At 39.6% G+C, this 21,237-nt stretch overlaps 1 protein-coding gene across 2 annotated transcripts in view; it reads left to right on the top strand.

Annotated features, from left to right (window-relative positions):
• LAMB4 (laminin subunit beta 4) overlaps positions 1-21,237 on the top strand; it is a 114,699-nt gene that overhangs the window by 71,114 nt on the left and 22,348 nt on the right. Inside the window, exons 20-26 of one of the 2 annotated variants that reach the window (XR_002481624.1) lie at positions 1,461-1,692; positions 2,126-2,283; positions 4,442-4,670; positions 5,709-5,929; positions 11,421-11,517; positions 13,326-13,701; positions 16,566-16,726. Coding sequence is in view for 1 of the 2 variants with exons in the window: in XM_008052513.2 (XP_008050704.1) it covers positions 1,461-1,692; positions 2,126-2,283; positions 4,442-4,666; positions 5,709-5,929; positions 11,421-11,517; positions 13,326-13,701; positions 16,566-16,726 (1,470 nt within the window). In the remaining variant the exon portion in view is untranslated. The remainder of the gene's footprint in view (positions 1-1,460; positions 1,693-2,125; positions 2,284-4,441; positions 4,671-5,708; positions 5,930-11,420; positions 11,518-13,325; positions 13,702-16,565; positions 16,727-21,237) is intronic. The other variant, XM_008052513.2, reaches the window with a different exon arrangement.

Below are 21,237 nucleotides of genomic sequence, written 5' to 3'. Positions count from 1 at the left end.
CCACTGCACTCCAGTCTGGGCGACCGAGTGAGACTCCAACTCAAAAAAAAAAAAAAAGCAATGTGGGGGGTTTTAAAGTGGATAGGATTAGGAACTTGACTACATTTTTCAGTTTGTCTATTTGTGTAGAAAATAATGTACTGAACATTGTTCTACCATACTTCATTCACTCATTCATCAGTGAGTCCTGACTATACACAGAACTCTGTGAGGAACCATGAGGAATGAACAAAACATAGTCCATGCTCCTGGAAGTTTGCAGTCTGTATCAAATGGATGGTAGCCCAGATAAAATGTGGGAACACCATAAGGGGAGTTTGCTGTACAAAGCCAGCTTTATGATCTAGTATGTAAGCCCGGTGGCTGGAAAGGCTAAAACAACAATGAGATTGGGAAGTCAAAAAAGGGACAACACTGTCAGCGCAGGTGAGACCTCCCTGGCTGAGGACATCACCCTTTCTGATGTGAGGGTTGCAAACAGCATTGGAACTCATTTTGTAAGCCACCCATTGATAACAGCTTAGATGGGTTTCATTCATAGCTGATAATTCAGCTCTCATGGCTATCATGTTCAGGGTATATAGCTCTCTGTTCACAGTATAAACCATGAGTGAAAATACTCTTCTTCATAGAAACCTACCTCAGGAACCAGGAAACCTACAGATAGGTTAGTTTCCCTTTCAGGCAGGGGAACATAGCTTTTCAGTCATAATTTAGAGAGATGATCCCCCTTCCTGGGCATTGCTTGGGTATGGCTGCCTATTCAGCAAACAATGGTCAAGCTCACCATGGCATTCTCTTTTCTTTAAAAAAAGAAAAAAAAAAGATATGAAATACACAAAGGTATTTACACAAAGAACAAATGTTTTTTCCATGTGCCACCCTGTCAAACTGGCATCACATTTTTGTATAGGGAAGATTGACTCAAGGGATTCAACAATTTATCAGAGAAAGATTGGGCCTCTATTGTCTTGTTTAAGAAAAAGAAAAATCTGACTATCTTGAGAGGGGTTCTAAACTTTTTAATACTTTTTTATACTCTGACTCCTAAGATCTATGGAGGTTTAAGTCATTAAAAACGTGTTGCTTGTTCAGTTCCTTTGAATAAATAGCAAATGTTTGTAAAGCCCCATTCTTCCAATGCGCTGTTTGTTGAATAAGTCAGTGAATTATTCTCTAACTTTTACCTAGGACTCATTATATGCTGGGCTCTGATCTGAGCGCTTTACAGACTCACTTTATTCACCTGGATTGGGACGAGGAATGCAAAATTAGAACTGTAACTCTGTTCCCCCCCCCATTTTAATTTGAGATTCAAGGGGTGCATGTGCATGTTTGTGACATGGACATGTTGTATAGCATGGGTGATTGGGTCTCAGGTGGCCCATTCAGAACTGTAACTCTTTCATTACCATACCACTCGCCCCCATCCCAGTAGACTTCTCTTTGCTTTAATGCAGCATGCCACTGCCATCCTCAAGGATCAAAGAATACTGCATGTGACCAAATAACAGGACAGTGCTCCTGCCACGGCGAGGTGACTGGCCGCCGCTGTGACCACTGCTTGGCAGGCTACTATGGATTCCCCAACTGCCGCCCTTGCCCTTGTAATGGTTTTGCTGAACTTTGTGATCCAGAGACAGGGTCGTGCCTCAATTGTGGAGGCTTCACAATGGGCAGAAACTGTGAAAGGTATGGAATTGATATGCACTTTAATTTTGAGGTTTTAAAATTGTAGTTCTGATCTCACGATGGCGGCCCATTGAATAGAGACTCAACAGTATTTAAGTGTGGAAGGACTGTTATGGGTGGGAGAGATCATTGTTCCATCATCCTTCGTAATCATCTTATGAGCCAGAAAATGTCACATTAAATCAATAATACACATTTGCCTGCCGCACTGCTTTTTATGTTCCTCAAATGTGACTTGCAAATCAGGTGCTATTATATGGAGTTTAATGTCTATACCTTGAAACTGTCAACATAAAACAAAAAGTCTTTTGGCAGATCAAATGAGCATATTGAGCTTTGAGAAGTGTAATGTCCTAAAACACAGCAAATTCACATTGGCTGATACATGGGCTTTTCCTGGGAACATTTTAGTAAAAGGAAATTGCCTTGACAGGTGCATCGATGGTTACTATGGAAATCCTTCTTCAGGACAGCCCTGTCATCCTTGCCTGTGTCCAGATGTTCCCTCTAGCAGTCAGTATTTTGCTCACTCCTGTTATCAGAATCCTTGGAGCTCAGATGTACTCTGCAATTGTCTTCAAGGTTATACAGGTATTCAGCATGGTTCATGATGGGATTTTTTTCTTCTTCTATCCCGTACTACAATCTGAAAAGTGAACACATGTTTAAATTTATCTGTATTGGACAAATGTGTGGTGCAGGAATGGTAAGAAGACACATATGCTAAATTGCTGCCTTATTGCACAAAGAATTTCAATAATTCAAAAAAAACTAATGACAATCAAAACGTTATTTTCTATTGAGCTATAATAGTTTTTAAATAGTGTTCTAGGAAACTGACCAAATGAGATCAAAATTTATTTAAAATAAAATTATCACATATTAAGATATGTGATAAAGTGACATATATTATATATAAAATAAGCATTAAAAATTACTCAGTCAAATGCTTTCTTTTTCTTTTTTCTTTTTTTTTTGAGGCAGGGTCTCACTTTGTCACCCAGGCTGGAATGCAGTGGCACCATCATAGCTCATCACAGCCTCAACCTCCTGGGCTCAGGTGATCCTTCTGCCTCAGCCTCCAGAGTAACTGAGACTACAGGCGTGCACCACCACATCTGGCTAATTTTTTTATTTTTATTTTTTTATGGAGACTAGACCTCACTATGTGGGCATTTCAAACTCCTGGACTGAAACAATCCTCTCACCCCAGCCTCCTAAAGTGCTGACATTATTAAGTGTGAGCCACCACGCTCAGAAAGTGTTTTCTTTGTATAATTCCAAGCAATGAGTTTGACTGACATTTCACAGATAGAACTAATTTTTTAAAGATGTCCTGAAGCACTGATTTGGACATTGTTCAGACATCACATAAGTCTTTTTTTAAATTTTATTTTAAAGATGTGGGGTACAATTCAGGATTAGGGATACAAGATACAAGTGGTCATTGTACAGGTAAAATTTGGGCTTCCCTTTAGTCCCCACTTCTCCTGGCTTAAGCTCAGGTACCTCTATTGATGTCATGTGGCCCCTCAACAGTTTCCGGCTATTGCCAACCCCTTTCTTACAGTATTAAGGTAAATGTTCAGGATCTGCTTGTGAGTGAGAACATGTGGTATTCAGTTCTTTGTTTCTGTGATGAATCACTGAGTATTATGAACTCTAAATCCACCCAAGTTGCTACAAAGTCTATAATTTTGTTCTTCTTTATGGCTGCATAGTGTTTCATAGTATATATGTGCCACATTTTTTTAATCCACATTTTTTAATCCAATCACGCTACCCATCGAAACTGGACTGGATAAAAAAAAATTCATAAGTCTTAATTCAAAACTTGTATCAGTTGCTCAATCAAAAAATTGTATTTTAAAAAGCTTAAGCATGAGTGTGAATTTTTAATGCAAACAAGAAAAAAGTATGAAGCCCACTTGATTTAATCATATCTAGAAAATAGGATGATATTTTATTCAATGATAATTACCATCACAATTATAAATGACATGCTTGGTTTTCTCCTTATCTGGGACATTTAATGTTACACATGGCTCTAATTAATTCTCGCCTCTTTCTTCCCTTGTGACCTCTTCTCCATGCCCAGTTTGGCTTGACTGGTCAGTCTTTAAGAACTGAGACCCTGTTTGGGCCTACAGTTGACCCACAGTTTAGGCACCTAAACAACCTCAGGTTACCTTGTGGTTGGAAGTGTCAAGACCGTTGGAAAGAAAGATGACTTCTCCAAACTCTGTTTAATAGAAACACCTTCAAGAGCTTATATGAAACTGCTCTTGATTCTTTTTACTTCTAGAAGAGAAGCTGCGGCTGTTTGGGACTCTCCCTTCAAGGCTGCTTTATTTTAACTGTAGTTCACCTCTAGAATCAAGTAGGAGCAGGATGTCCCAGGGCAAATGGGCTATGATTAGCATTAGGCCTTGGGGCACACTAGGGCGGCTCTGATTGTAGAAAGACCAGGAAATCCCATGCCCACAACACCACAGTTTTTGAAGAAAGACTAGAATCCATTCTTCAGCAAAGACTTTTTAACTCTAAATAATCATTTTATTCTCTAAATGAATAATAAATAGAAATGAATGTTTTGTTTAATTTAGAACACTTTCTCTTATTCACCCCAAAGGAGTGACTTCTCATTATTGTTGGAGGAGCCAAATAAGTCTCCTTTTACAACATCAGTCTCTTCCCCTCCCCAACACTCACACCCTACCCCATTCCCTTTCCTCCCTTTGTCTTTCAGGTATTCAATGTGGAGAATGCTCTGCTGGTTTCTATGGAAATCCAAGAATTTCAGGAGCACCCTGCCAGCCATGTGTCTGCAACAACAACATAGATGTAACTGATCCAGAGTCCTGCAACCGGGTGACAGGGGAGTGCCACAAATGTCTGCACAACACTCACGGCCCAGATTGCCAGCTCTGCAAACCAGGCCACTTTGGATCGGCCCTCAATCAGACCTGCAGGCGTAAGTCTACAAAACTCCCAGGGGGAAATGTGGCTGCTGAGTGGCAGCTCCTAAGTGTGGTGTCAGCTCTCCCATGCTCATTTCAGTTAGACCAGTTCCAGCCAGCAAAAGCAGCATCCTCTAGGGGAGAGGGCTGTTGCACTGAACTATCTGTCAAAATGAGTGCAGTCTACCATGGATCTTCTCAGATGCCGCTACAATGGACTCACTGGGGTTATGAGTTTGCCTTTTGTGACTATTGCCTTTAACACCTGTCCTAGTGTAATCATAGCATTGTATCTCAGAGTGTGGTCCTCAATGCACCTGTGCCAGAATCTCCTGGGGACAAGGGACTGGAGGAGTATTAATGTGCCGTTTCCTGAACTGTCCTTCAGATCCACTGAATCAGAATCTCTGAGAGTAAGGCCCACAGAATCTGCACTGTAATAAGCTCATCAAATGACTTTGTAAATATGAGAATCACCGATATAGAAGAAGATGAAGGTTTGGTTCTATGATAAAGAAAGAGATGGGTTCAGGCATGGTAGCTCACACTTATAAACCTAGCACTTTGGGGGGCCAAGACTGGAGGATTGTGTGAGACACCAGGAGTTCAAGATAAGCCTGGTCAACAGTCTTTGGGGGGCCAAGACTGGAGGATTGTGTGAGACACCAGGAGTTCAAGATAAGCCAATAAACAGCTTATTTTTAGGACATATTTTAATTATTTCAGTCCATGCAAGTCAATTTAGTAAGCCATTGTTTTCAAATCATTTAAGGAGATGGAACTTTGGTGAATGACATGAGGGGGGAAAAATGAGACTTTTAGTCATCCTAAGTATGAGCTTTTGGAGTAAGTAGTTTGACCCCTCTCAGCCTGCTGTTCGGGGCAATCAGAAACCATTGAATTGGTTCAATTATTTAGATTCTTTGATAAATTCTGTACTATTATACAGTGTTTTTTCCTTTGAGCCCCTTGAAAAATGATATATCCAGGTCTAAAACACTGTGTGGTTGTCACACGCTACTGAATTTACATCTAATGATGGCTTTATTGTCCCAGGATGCTCCTGCCATCCTTCTGGTGTGAGACCTGCCAAGTGTCCTTCTGGTGGGGGAGCTTGCCTCTGTGACCCTGTCACTGGCGCATGCCCTTGTCTGCCAAATGTTGCAGGCCAGAACTGTGACCGTTGTGCTGACGGATACTGGAACCTGGTCCCTGGCAGAGGATGTCAGTCATGCAACTGTGACCTTCGGACCTCTGAAAGTAGCCACTGTGACCAGGCAAGATACTTTAAAACTTACTAGTGCACTCAGAGTGAGCATTAATGATGAGATATGATTTTCAAATGTGTAAAGAATGTTTCCTTCATGTTCCATTTTTAATTCCTGTTTTTAAACAGTGTTGGCCTTATAGGGGGTAGAGTCAGCATTTATCAAGGAATGAAAACACCAAAATAATAATAATAATGTCTCAAAGTTAAAATTTGCCTACTTCAGTTTTCTCTAGGGCCTCTCTGTGACTTAGGAAGTCAGAATTTGTATACAGTAAAACACAGATGCCAACCTCACCTTTCGCTATTTCATATGAGGGGGACCCAGAAAAACCAGAATGATCTTTTAGAGCATAGGCCCCTTGTAGTACAGGCTGTTTCCCCTCACTAGGTAAGTGTTCTAGGAACCCATCAGCATCAATGTACCAGCTAGCATTGTTGTGAGAGGCTGCGCTGCGTTCAACTTCAGTGAATTTTTTGTGGTAAACAGGCGACTAGTTCTTCCAACATTACAATGCACGTGCCCACGCTGCACTGTCGGCAGTTTTTGACCAAAAATGTATGACCCCCACTTTCCACCCTCCCTATTCACTTGATCTCACCCCAAGCGATGTCTTTTTGTTTCCCTGGATGGAAAAAAGTCCTCAAAGGGAAACATTTTGCCAATGCAGAAGAAGTAAAACACAAAATGGCAGAAGCACTAAAAGGTATCAAAATTGACAAGTTCAAAAACTGTTTTGAGCAGTGGAAAAAGTGCCTTGATAGGTATATTGCATCAAATGGAGAGTACTTTGAAGATGATTGAAATTTAAACATGTAAAAATAAATACACAATTTTTTATAAATTCTGGGTTTTTTGGGTCCCCCTCATACACACAATAATGGTAAGCACCCAAGAAATACATCATTAATCAGAAGTGATTATTAATCAGAATTAAAATAAACAGATGCTTTCAGAACCTACAACTCCATTTTAAAAATTGAGCTGGCATTCCCTATGGCTCACCAATTGCTTTGCATATGAGTAACATAAGAATTCTTCTTTATTTCCAGACCAGTATTGATGACTTCTGGACCAAAGGGAGGCCCAAACTTTACCTGTACAGTAACCACTTGTATACCTAATCCTGAATTGTACCCCACAACTTTAAAATTAAAAAAAAAAAAAAATAGAATGTGAATGAGTATACCAGGAGCAAACCTTTAATAGTTCATATACAACTAATGCTACTTAGCTGCACATGTGATTTTCGGTTAGTAAAACAATGAGCACAGAATTTATTTTTAATTTAATTTAATTTAATTTGAAACTTGTGGGGTACAAGTCAGGATTGCACACATAAGTGGTTTAGGTACAGGTGAAGTTTTGGGCCTTCCATTGGACCTCCCTTCAAGAGTTTTTTTTAGTGACTGAAATGTTTTTTGTGGGGGGAAAAACTATTTGTTAATATCATGCTTAGTTTTGTTGTTGTTGTTGTTTGGTTTTGTCCTTTGACTTAATTGATTCTTTGAAACAATTTTCACATTAATAAAGATTGGGGACTGGGCGCAGTGGCTCATGCCTGTAATCTCAGCACTTTGGGAGGCCGAGGTGGGTAGATTGCTTTAACTCAGGAGTTCAAGACCAGCCTGGGCAGCATAGCAAAATCTCGTCACTACAAAAAATAAAAAATAAATAGAGATTGGTGGGGAAAGGATTAAACAATGATAAGAAGTGTTTGGGGAAAAAAACCAAATCCACAATATAGAGATCAGGGTTTAGGTAGAATCAAAATGCTAATTTAAAACAACTAGAGTCTCTCCAATGAGTAAGTGTGACTCCTCCAATTTTAGCTGCACTGTTTAACTTATTATTTAAAGGTCAAATATTTTAAAATTTGTTCTTATATATAGAATATGTCTTTTTCTTTCTCTCCAACCTCACCTACCAACCCACACAAATATATTAGACCTTTTTAAAAACAAACTTTTTGCCGGGCATGGTGGTTCACACTTGTAATCCCAGCACTTTGGGAGGCAGAGGTAAGAGGATTGCCTGAACTCAGGGATTTGAGACAAGCCTGAGCCACATGATGAGACCACGTCTCTACAATAAATCAAAAAATTAGCCAGGTGAGGTGGTGCACGCCTGTGGTTCCAGCTACTTGGAAGGCTGCAGCAGAAGAATCACCTGAGCCTAGCAGGTTGAGGCTGCAGTGGCTGTGAGCATGCCACTGCACTCCAGCCTGGGTGACAGAGTGAGACTCTGACTCAAAAAATAAATGAGGAAATAAATAAATATCGAGATTGTCTGCCTTTTAGCTGTGTCTGATTTTTAAAAATAATAATAAATTAAATAAAATAAATTTTTACTTTAGAAAATCTTTATGAAGGTATGAAAACAGAACAGAGGAAATATACTCCATACCAGTTTCTCCTATTATTAACATATTAGTATGATAACATTTGTCACATTTAATGAGCCAATATTGACACATCACCATTAACTAACCTCCTTGATTTATTCAGATTTCCTTAGTTTCTACCTAATGTCCTCTTTCTGTTTCAAGAGCCCATTCAGAACACACTACATTTAGTCATCTCCTTAGGCTCCTCCTGGCTGTGACTCTTTCTTGGACTTTCCTTGTTTGTGATGACCTAGACAGTTTTGAGGATTATTTTCTAGAATGTCCCTCAGTTCAAATTTATCTATATTTTTCTCATGATTAGACTGGGGTTACAAGTTTTGAGAAGACTGCAGAGGTAAAGTGCCCTTCTCACCACATCATGTCAAGGGCATTTATTATTAACATGATTTATCACTATTGATGTGAATCTTGATCACCCAGGTAAAGTAGTGTTTGTCAAGTTTTTATATTGTAAAGTCACTCTTTCTCTTCCTTTCCATTCTGTAGTCTATGGAAGGAAATCACTGTACACAACCCACACTTAAGGAGCAGGGAGTTATGCTCTACCTCCTTGAGGGCATAGAAGCTCTAGGAATCATTAGAATTCTTCTGCACTGCAGATGTGTTTATCATCTCCCACATATTCATTCATTCAACCATTTCCTAATATCAGTATAGACTCATGGATATTTATACTATACTTTTGGATATGACCCAACACTATTTTGTTGATCAAATTGTTCCAGTGTTGGCCATTGGACTCTCTTTCAATCGGCTCCTGTGTCCCCTTGATAAGCCAATGTTGTAGCATTTTTTAAAAACTCTTTCTTACTTTTTGGCACTGCAAAATTCTCCAGGTTCATCTTATATATGTTTCCTGCCCCAGTCCTAGAATCAGTCATTTCTCCAGAGAGTACTAATTCCTTTACTAGAGAATGATTTTAAAAATCAAGGTCTGGACATGAGGTAACACTGCCTATTTTATGTGTTCCCTTCCACTCCCCATGCATGTAGCCACCAACCACGGGATAAATTGTAAATCTCCACATGACTGCTTGGCTTCCTTATTGCTGAGGGACTCCTAATCCTCATGACCTCACTATCTGGCAAGCTTCTGAGACCTTTTGGGAAGCATATTTGTAGTAACATTCAACAAAGACCACAGTTCAGGGCAGCGTATGTAGCTAAAAGTCAGATGGCATTGGTTTAACCAAAAAGCTCTTCATGACAAGGGTTATTTGGTCCATATAGGATTCCTTCCTTGGGAAAGGTTGCTCTCTACTATCAGTAAACACTTACACTGGAGTACAGAGAAGACATGTGGACTTTTAGAGTCCCAGCTGTTTAAACACCTACTGATAAATGTATCTGTGTCATCCAGGAGGTGGTTCCTAGCACGTTCCCACAGAAAGGTCTAAATGTGCTGTCCAACATTTTCATCAACAGTTTAGATGGAGTTGGGAAAAAATGCTTCTCAAATTTTCAGATATTGCAAAGCTGTAAGCTCATATAAAGACCGAACCAAGAGGCGAGATATCCCAACAGGCTGTCATGCAGGTGGGAAACAAGAAGATGAGATATTAACAGGGTAAAAGTGAAGTTCTGCAATTGAGTTTTTAAAATCCCTTGCATGAATACAGGGTGGGAGTAATAACTTGGCACCAGTTCTTGTGAGAAACATCTGAGGATTTTCATCATTGCGTGCAGGCTTCCGCAAGCCAGCAGCATTGCAGGGCAGCCAAAGAGGCAACGCTCGTTCAGGCTGGTATAGGAGAGTGCCAGGCCTGGGTTCAGAGAAGTTATTGTCCCATTATCTGCTCTGCTAGCTAGATGGCACCAGGAGTATTGCTGTCACTTCTCGCCACCACATATGAAACATTATATTGACAAACTGGTATGTGTTCAAAGGAAGACAACCAAGATAGTGGAAAGAGCCATGCTATTCTGCAATGAAGTCTTGAAGGAATCATGAGTGGCCGACCTGAAGAAGGGAAGCAAAGGCGAGTTGAGATGGCCATCCCTAATTGGGAGAAGGATTGTAAGGAGAAAGAGGAAGGGTTCTTATTTTGTGCAATTCTGTAAGACAGGACTTAGAACAAAGGGAACAAGTTCTTATAAGGAGGCAGATTCGTTATCAGTATAAGAAAGGACTGCCCCACAATCGGTTTTGATGACGTTGACAACTTTGAATATTAAGTAAAATGTCCTTCAATTCAAGTTCATCTGATATTTTTCTCATGATTATACTGGGGTTGTGAGTTTTGAGAAGACCAGGGAGGACAATCAGCAATATGACAGGTCTCAGGGACAAGCACCCCAAACCTCCCTATATTAGGGCAGAAGTTAGCAGGAACTCCGAAAATGGGTTGAAACTCGGTACATCCAATCCCTTTATAAATCTGGCTACTTGTTCACTGGAAATATATTCAGAGAGTTCTTGTTTAAGAAGATTTGGTCAAGTGTGATTTAGGATTATGACAATAGTGATTTGCTTTTTTATTTTCTCCTGCTAATTTTCCATCCTCCTCAGTTTTCAGAAAAGCTGGTCAAGAATTCAGTTGGGAGGTCAAAGGAAAGTTCAGCCTTCTTGCAAAAACACAGTGAGAGAACTGTCACTAAGTGATTAAGCTTAAAGTACAAAAAATATGCTGTTAAAAAAAAGATTTTTTTGAGCAAAACACTAGCCAGTTGGTAGAAACTACATCATATGTTCCAAGGTGAAAACATTACTTGCCAAATTAATTGATGAATATTAGACCAGGTCTTTGGCCTCTCTTTTGGGGGAACTCCCATAACAGTCAAGGAAAAGAATGTGGCTCACTTCCCATAATGTGTTTTGTTTTCATTTACATCTGTGTATGTTTTCCAGTTTGGGGCCACCTGTCCCTGAACAGCTGGAAGCAGGCGGTATATTCAAGAGCCCTAAGCCAGAACACATTAGCTCCTGATCCTTGGTATTGTCGGGGGTGGTTGCAGGCCATGGGAATCATCCTTCCTCTGCCTTTGCACAGCTGTATGTTCGAAATCACTGGAGGGGAAAATGTTTCCTATTAAAATGCATTATTTTTTAGATTATAAAGCTTGTCAATTTCTCACCCATGACTGTTCTCACAGTTTACAGGCCAGTGTCTGTGTAAATTAGGCTATGGTGGGAAACGTTGCATTGAGTGCAAGGAAGATTATTATGGTGATCCACTGAGGCGATGCAATCGTAAGTATCAAGAACTCTAAAATCACATGTACAGTCAGCCTGGCCCTACCGAGGGCATGCTCTAAAGCAACTGCTGAATTTTAAATTCCTTTGTTCAGTTGTTACTTTCAACAATGTGGACTTAGAAAACCCACAAAGTTTAATTCGAGTTTCAAAAATAATATTTTTATAGACCTATACAAAGATTTTTTTCTATATTAAAATTTTAGCCTATATTAAAATATGTAGCCTATCTTAAAATTTCTCAAAGTGATTGCAAGGGAGCAGTCAGCTTCCAAAGGAAGTCGATCAAAGAAATGTCAGATGTGATGGGTTTCTCATCATGGTCAGAACTACATAGCCACACATGGTAACTCTCTCCTTCCCTCTGTTCCTTTGTAAATGTGGTCTTGTGGCTAAAAAATATTGCCTCCATTCCCTTGCCCCATTCAAATACACATTCTCAATGATTTTCTCTGGACCCCACTTACTCAGTGTTCTAAGTGGAATTCTAGGAAGAATTGCTGCTTTAAAAACCAGGGGGGACTGAGCTCGGTGGCTCAGCCTGTAATACCACGCCTTTGGGAGGCTGAGGTGAGTGGACTGCCTGAGCCCGCGGGTTCGAGACCTGCCTGGGCAGCTAGACCTCATCTCTACAATAAATCAAAAAATCAGCCAGGCGTGGTAGCGCCTGCCTGTAATTCCGGCTACTTGGAAGGCTGAGGCGAAAGGATCGCCGGAGCCCAGCAGGTCGAGGCTGTGGTGGCCGGAAGCAGCCACTGCACTCCAGTCTGGGCGACAGAGTGAGACTCTGACTCAAAAAAAAAAAACAGGGAGGAATTAATTTTGGCTCTTGAAAAGTCTTCCCTGTGCTACTCTAATATTTTAGTAATCTTATTTCATAAGAATGTTTTCATCTTTTATAGTGATGTAGTAGAGGAAACTGCAAATGGCAACTCAGGTCACGGGCCCCACCACAGCTCTGGAGAAGTGTGGGTAATGAGGAGACCCTTGACCTGCAGCTGGTGAAGTGACAATGTCGTAGAACCAAACTCCAGTGCACCAGACAAATGATATCTAGCTGAGGAGCCTAGTGTGTTCATCAGTTTTAATTTGTAATTGGTATCTCGTATTTTCACACAAGCTGTCAAATGCATTTTAAAACTGTTCCCTGCTGTTAGTCCTAGACCTAGGCTAGCGATTCCCTAAACTTCCAGAAATTATAGTTAGGTCAATATCTCCCATCCTCCATCCTTAGGCATGATCAGAAATCTTCTCAAATAACGTGCTGTGTGACATCAGTTATTTTTTAAAATTAAGACAAAATAAATTTAATTTCCCCTCCTTTTTTGAGAATGTAATAGTTTTTCTTCTATCATCGAAGGCAGCATGGGTCAGCACACACTAGTTCAGTTTTACTCAGAAAAAAATGTGGTCAGTAGACTTCTTAGAGAGTCCACAACACACCTGAATCATTCTTGGAGGCTATCACTGTAGAGTTACCACTGTGCTGTCCACCACTTAATTTACATTTCTCACTCAAATAGATGAAGAACCCACATGTATACGTGCACACTCATGCAATAAAAACGACATTTAATATTTTCCATATAGAAAACAAGCACTGATTTGTCAGTGGAATATAGATTTGTCAGTGCTATATTTTAATGCTATTGCCCAGATCTCTGAAATCATATTGACTTCAAATGTTCACCTTAGAAATGTGAATTGGGAAAGATTCTCAGGAGAGAGGAAGGGACTTTGTTCTTGAGCTAGTCATAAGCAAAAGACCCAGTGACATTCTCTGCCCCTTCTCTCCTCCCTTTTAGCATGCGACTGCAACGAGGCAGGTACCCAGAAGCCCACCTGTGACCCAGGCACTGGCATGTGCCACTGCAGGGAGGGTGTCAGTGGCCAGAGATGTGATCGTTGCGCCCGGGGTCATGGCCAGGAATTCCCTACTTGTCTTCGATGTCACTTGTGCTTTGATCAATGGGACCACACCATTTCTTCCCTCTCCAAAGTGGTACAAGGGTTAATTAGGCTGGCTGCTAACATGGAAGATAAAAGAGAGATGCTGCCTGTCTGTGAGGCAGACTTCAAAGGCCTCAGAGAGAACATGTCTGAAATAGAAAGGATTTTGAAACATCCTGTTTTCCCATCTGGGAAATTCTTAAAAGTCAAGGATTATCATGACGCTGTTAGGTAAGATTTGTGCTCAAGTAACAGACAGCCAAACCCCTGACTTACTTTAACTCCTACTGAGCTTTCACGTCCTCTGCCTTCGATTTAGAAATGTTCCTGTGCTGGCTTTGTGAAACTGGTAGTTGTTCAGTTAATAACCAGGCTGGTAATCTTGTTGTTCTGCCCCTTTCTTACCTAGTTAGGATTACATGTGCTTTTTCCAGATGTCATTGATTATAACAAAAAGACAATCATTAAGAGGTTAATTGGGAAGCCCAAATCCAGAAGAGCTGAAAGATATAAAATTGAAAGTACAGTAATTTTGAATACAAATAATCTATTTTTCCAATGATCCAGGCAGGGAAATTTTACCAAATCTTTCCAAATCCTTCAGTTATTCAGAAGCCCATACATTAATATGAACTCATAACAAGTATGGTAATTTCTTCAAAATATAAGATCATTTTGATTACACATTATTGAATCTTCTTCTTTTTTTTTTTTTTTTCATTCATCAACCATTTCTTGAGATTGTGTTGATTGCTCTGGGCCAATAAACTGTAGCCCACAGATCAAATCTGTCACAGTACCCGTTTTCTTAAGCAAAGTTTCATCGGAGTACAACCACACCATTTATTTACTTCTCATTGGCTGTTCTCTCTCTCTCTACAGTGACAGTGTTGTTATGACAGAGATGGTATAATTCCCAAGGCAAAGTTTGTCAACCTGTTCTGGGTAAAAACAGGATAAACTGGGTACAATTTCTACCCTCAGAGAAGCAGATAGTCTGCTAAGAAACCCCCCAAAAATGTGATTATGTAGCAAAATATCCTTCCTCCCCAATAAAAGATTCTGGATAAAGAAATAGTTGAAGCTGCAGGGTTTTGTGTCATATATAACACAAGTGTAAATATAAGGTCACTCATTATAGGCAAATATCCCAGAGGTATATGGTAATTGCCAACAGTTACACGAGGAAGGAGATACAACCCATCTAGATAGTTCAGGAAAAGGGCCACTGTATCACAAATGCAACAACAGGACCTAGGGAGGCCACGTGGCCACGTCAAGCTGGCTTGTGAGAACAGGCACGTCTGTAGCCCTCTAAAGAACTATGTACTGCAGGATTTGGGTCCTGTGTTACCAAACCCCCCCATTTTTCAAGAGATGTCAGACATCCAGATTTTTATGGAAATATCCCACTTTAGAATGTAGACGGCTAATCCAATAGCACTTGTAAGAAGCATTGTAGAGCCAAAACGAAACTTGTCGAAGAATGAGCTTGGCCCCTGGACCACTAGTGTGTGGTTACAGATATTAGGAAAATGTCAGACAAAGTGACACCAAGAAAGCAGAATGAACCAATCCACAGTGGACATCCCAGACAAAGAGATAGCAAGGGCCCCAAGAAGAACCAGAGAGAAGAGAGGAGTCCCTAGGCCAGGTCTGAAGTGACAAAAGCAGTGACCCCAGAAGCCCAGAAGCCCATTCCCTCCTGTTCCACCTGCCAAACTCCTATTTCTCTTTAACAGCCACGCGTGCACCACTTCCCCTCTGAAGCCTTCCCTGATCTCCTCAGAGAAAGGCTTGTCCTCATCTTCCTACCTTTGTGCTCCTTCACCATTGCCTCACTGGGAGACACCCAGGGTAGGACCTACCTTCTCCCATGCTTGTCTTCTCCAGGCCTGGTGTGTAATATAATAAACGTTGTTGGATAAAGTACAAGTCAAAGGGGAGCCAGAGGGCAAAGAACCTAGGGTGTCATGAGCGTAAATTCAGAAGTCAAACCTCCTGGTTCAAATCCGCTTACTAAGGTGCGGCCTTGGGCAAGTTACTTAACTTCTCCAAGTTTCAGTTTCTTCATCAAAAAAGTGGGATAAAGTCTCTATCTTATAAGATCTTTGTGAGAATTAGTCAACACAAGTCACTTAGCATAGTGTCTGGCACATAGTAAGTGCTTAAGGAATGCCAGTTAAAGTAATAGTGATTATTAGTATTCTTTTCATTGTTGTTATTATTATTGGCCTGAAGAATTTGTAGTCCTGGCAGTTGGAGCCTGAAGGAAAAGTGTGTAGATTAGAAGGGAGAGTTACAGTAGAAAATGCCAGGAAGCATTGGTTAATGCTTGCAGTTGTGCCAAGATAAATTAGTACTATAAATTCATACTATAACTTCCCTCAGTTTTACTCTTAAGATTTGCACTCCATTTCTCCACCCATGAGGAACATATTTGTTATTTTTTGAACTAACTATATGTATTGAACCCAGAAAATTGAAGTAGGACAAATTGTGCCCCATCAGAGAGGAAGGTGATAGAAAACACACACACACACACACACACACACACCCAGGAGTACACTCACCATCTAGAAAACCTCCTTATCACTTGTGCAAATTGAAAGTTAAGACCCTGTTCAGAAGTAGCACTAAAAGAACCTTGCAGAGTGCAGATTTATTCGAATTGATTTTACCCTAGGCTAGGTCAGGGGTTCTGTTTCATCATGTGCTGAAAGCCAAATGGAGACCAGCCCTCTTAGACTGATTTAAATGAACCATGTCTGAATACATGTTTTGAAACCCAAAACAAAAGAAAACGGAGAGATCATGAATAGTTGAAATAGAAAGATTCAAAAACCTTTATTCTACTAGACCCTGTATGCTAGTCACATTTTAAGTGAGTGCTTAAATATTCCAGGAAGCTGAATTAAGAGGAAGAAGATGAGCCATAAACAGAATTATAAACTGTCAAATGAAACCCTGTGGCGGGGGAATCCCTTCTAATTGAGAATACCTAATAATAAGGGTGACGTTTGTGGCTTTCTTTTCCACCAAAATATCAAGTGTGATACAAGCTATAACCACATTTTCACTCCTTTTTCCAACAGAAAACAAATCATGCAGCTGAATGAACAATTGAAAGTTGTGTATGAATTTCAAGATCTAAAAGAAACAATAGGAAGAATTAAGAATGAAGCAGACCTCTTACTTGAAGACCTTCAGGAAGAAATTGATTTGCAATCCAGGGTCCTTAATGCAAGTATCCTGGGTAAGGGGGAAAAAATACACTTTGTTTCTGCACAAAGTTTGTTGAAATACATAGTGCATTCCATTAGTGAGTCATCCTGTGCTTACCACCATAGTGCCCAAGCACTTTAGAACATGCAAACACGCCCATTAAAGGTATTATTTGCTCATGGATAGTTCAACTTTTTAAATATTGCAGAGCCTGGAGAGTATTCGCTCAAAGTAACAAGTAAAGCTAACAATGTCTAATACTAAACACATACTAATATTCCAAGTAATCACTTGCCACGCCCATGCGAGGGGTCTTGAATACTTAGCAACTTAGAAGTTCAAACATGGGCATAAACAAGTGAAAGATATATGTAACTATGCCTTTCTGGGTATGAGCCCCTCCATTTTCAGCAACCATTAGTACAAAGGAATATGAAGCCAAAAGGAATTAAACACAGCACTTTTCTGAAGAACTTTGTAGCGACTAGAGTCACGTGACATACGACAAGTCCTTAATTCATATTGCACAGTTCCTAAAATTGAATGTGAGCTATGTCAAAGCCAAGATCAACTTACAGAAGAAATGAAACTCTAAAGTTAATTTTGATTAACTCATCTCCTATTTACAACGACATTCCTATTATATTTTGGAAACCAATAAGAGATTCAGCCCTGAGTTCATTCATACCTAATGCATCTAACTAAGAGGAAAAGGGAAAATGCACATAAACCTATGTCAAGATAAAAACATTGGCTGCTTTTCCTTATCCTATGTGGTATGCTCCTGTTTTTCATCTGATTTTGACTTCAAAGAGAAAAAACAAAATAAAAGGAATTAGGAATACCTAATTGCCCTAAAGAAATGCCTAAATTTTATGAAATAAATTCTAGCAAAAACCTATATTTATGATGCTCAATAAATGCTATGTAAAGAGTAAGGAGTCTACTCTGATTCTTAGTCGGAAGAAAGTGCTCACTGTAAGAATTCAAAATGCATCCGAGGTCACCCCAAGTCAGGTAGAAAAAGTAAAACTGCCCCGACGCCAAGCCTCTTAACCTTGCAGTCTAGCAGCACTTATGGAGCTTTGTCTCAATGCCTGACGTTATGCAGTGGAAACGGGTAAATGAATACAGGAAGCCAGAGGCTTGCTATATGTATTCCAGTGCAATGGAGAAGACAAGAATATAAACAACCCCAAGCAGAGTTACAACTACTTTCGAGCATTTTCAAGCTGCTTCAAAAACAGAGTAGCAAGAACTAAATTCTTCCTGGGTTTATTAGGAAAGGCTTCAGGGAGTAGGTACATATTGAATTATCTCCACAGGATGGAGATAAATGTGCTAGATAAATAAGAGAAGAAAATCATTCCAAGCAACAGGAACATTTTTTAAATGTCAAATGAAAAACATGATATATTAAGGTCATGGAAGTATAAGAACCAAGAAAGTTTAAAAAGATGTCAGTGGTGGCTCACACCTGTAATCCAGCACTTTGGGAGGCCCAGGCAAGAGAACTGCTTGAGTCCCGGAGTTCAAGACCAGCCTAGGCAACATAATGAGACCTTATCTCTACAAAAAAACAAAAATTAGTTGGGCGTGATGGTGTGCGCCTGTAGTTCCAGCTGCTTGGGAGGTTGGGGCAGAAAGATTGCCTGAACCCAGGAGATAGAAGCTACAGTGAGCCATGATGGTACCACTGCACTCCAGCCTGGGCAACAGATTGAGACCCCAACTCAAAAAAAAAAGATGTGGTCCTCTCATGCTTAAATTATGGTTATGTAGGGAGAAAAGATCAGTACCGTAGGCCTCTGGTTCCTCAGATATGAAGTTATAGTTGAAAGGTCTAATATATTACAATTTACATTAAAACATACCATATTGCTTTCTGCATATTTTAATACAAATATATAGAAGTGCTTAAGAACACAGACTCTACTGTCTATAGTCTACTTGGGATCCTGGCTTTATTTCTTATTGTCAATGAGAACTCAGACAAATCACTTACCTCATCAACTTGAGTTGGCTTATTTGTAAAATGAGTACAATTTTACAAACGTGCATTCCACACTGTTTTGTGAAGATTAACTCATTCAAGATCACTGACGTGAATTTACATCTTTGCAAGTTCTGTTCCTGGTTGCCGCTGATGTGAATTTACATCTTTGCAAACTCTGTTTCTGAATACTGCAATGTGTTATTATATTTTGCTGGAAAATGATTAGTGAGGTAAGGAGAGAGAAAGTTAATTGAGATAATTATCTTGTATTGACTATGTGATATTTCTATTGATTTACATAATTGGTAATAAAAGCAAGTTGGTCATTATTTTGTTGCAATTAGTGTTGTATACTTGTATTTTGATATTTCAGGGCACTCACACTTCAACTCTAAAAATAATTTGCCATAATTATGGAAAATGAAGAAATATATGTTGATAAGATTTCCGAGGTCGAAGGTGAATCCAGTGAACTTATTAGTGATAGTGAGACAGATAGTGATATAATGATGCAATGTAAATGAAGAAATGCATATATATAACATATAGATTCAGTTTATAATCCAAATAAAAATTCAAAGTATGGAATACTAGTCAGAGTCATGTCTGAGGCAATTACTGGATATGTCTGCAACTTTCAGCTGTATTGTGAATAAGGTGACAATTTAGAAAAGACCATTTCACTTGTGCCTAATGACAGAAGTCTGTGGCAACCAGCTTCAGATTTTTTTTACCTGCTCTCAGTATTAGGAAAGTGAAAATTTTGCCTATTGCAAATGTGTTAAGGAAGAAAACTGATGGGAAGAATGGAAAAGGCACATAGAAAGTACTCCATTAACTTTGGCAAAATCTCAGGGTACAAAATCAACATGCAAAAGACAGTTGCATTTTTATACACCAACAACAAACATGCAGAGAACCAAATAAAAAGCACAATCTCATTCACAATAGACACACACACACACACACACACACACACACACACACACACACAAATACCTTGGCATCTTCCTAACCAGAGAAGCGAAAGGCCTTTACAACAAAAATTACAAAACACTGCTCAAAGTGATCAAAGAAGACACAAAGAAGACACATAACAAAAAAATATGTTATGCTCATGGGTTGGTTTTGATTTGGAAAGGAAAAAAAAACAAACAGTTCCATTAAAAAGTGGACAAAAGACATGAATTGAGACTTCTCAAAAGAAGACATACAAACAGCCAACAGACATCACTCATCATCAGAGAAATGCAAATCAAAACCACATTGAGATACCACCCAACCCCAGTAAGAATGGCCATCATTAATAAAACAAACAACAACAGATGCTGGTGAGGATGCAGAGAAAAAGGAACGCTTCTACACTTCTATACTGTTGGTGGGAATGCAAACTCGTGCAACCTCTTTGGAAGACAGTGTGGCGATTTCTGAAAGAACTAGAAATTAACCTTCCATGTGACCCAGCAATATCCCTATTGGGAATATACCCGGAAGAGCTCAAATCATTCTACAAAAAAGATATCTGCACACTCATGTTTATTGCAGTACTATTCACAATAGCAAAGGCATGGAACCAACCATGCTGCCCATCGAAACCGGACTGGATTAAAAAAATGTGGTCCATATACACAATGGAATATTATGCAGCCATAAAGAAGAACAAACATATGGACTTCACAGCGACTTGGATGGATTTAGAGTCTATGATAGTCAGTGATCTATCACAGAAACAAAGAATGAGTACATGTTCTCACTCATAAGAGGACACTGAATACCTACCATAATACTACAAGAAAGGGATTGGCAGTAGCCAGACACTGCCAGGGAAGGGAGAGGGGGCAAATAGCATCAATATAAGGGTACTTACTCCCAAACCAGATGAACTAAAGATCAATGAGAGACCCAAACTTCACCTGTACGATGACCACTTATGTACCTAATCCTAAATTGTACCCCACAGCTTTAAAATAAATAAATAAAAATTTTAAAAAAGAAAGTACTCCATTGGCTATTGTTAGCTATTTTGATCAGCCTCAACATCAGGGGTCAGCAAACTACAGCCTGAAGACAAATCCTGCCCACAGCCTATGTTTATAAATACTGTTCCCTTAGAACTCAAGCTCACCTCTTTATTTATATACTGTCTGTATCTACCTTCACTCTACAGTGGCAGAGGTGAGTAGTGTAACAGAAACAACATGGGCCAGTTAAGCATAAAACATTAATTCTCTGGCCTTTGCGGAAAAGGTTTGTCCACTCCTGCTCTACAGAGTTAAGTAAACTTAGTAGGTTTATCATATTCAAGTTTACATAGGCATTCAAAATTAATACCTTACATTTGTGGAACAAAGTATATTTTCATATTATATCACTTTTTATTAATTATGATCACCAATTTACCGATGAGAAAACAATCTAAGAGGTGAACTGATTTTCTCAAGGACATGCCCAGGCAGTAAAAAGTAAAGGCAGGACTCACCGCACAGCTGTGGACCAAACTCTCAATGATCTGTATCTATTCTAGCCCTGTCTATTGCACTACAGCT

The sequence above is a fragment of the Carlito syrichta genome, unplaced genomic scaffold (assembly GCF_000164805.1).
Source record: "Carlito syrichta isolate Samal-C Ts95f unplaced genomic scaffold, Tarsius_syrichta-2.0.1 Scaffold279535, whole genome shotgun sequence".
Lineage (NCBI taxonomy): Eukaryota > Metazoa > Chordata > Mammalia > Primates > Tarsiidae > Carlito > Carlito syrichta.
The sequence above is the reverse complement of the archived record's forward strand: the minus strand, read 5'-3'. Positions and strand labels throughout refer to the sequence as shown.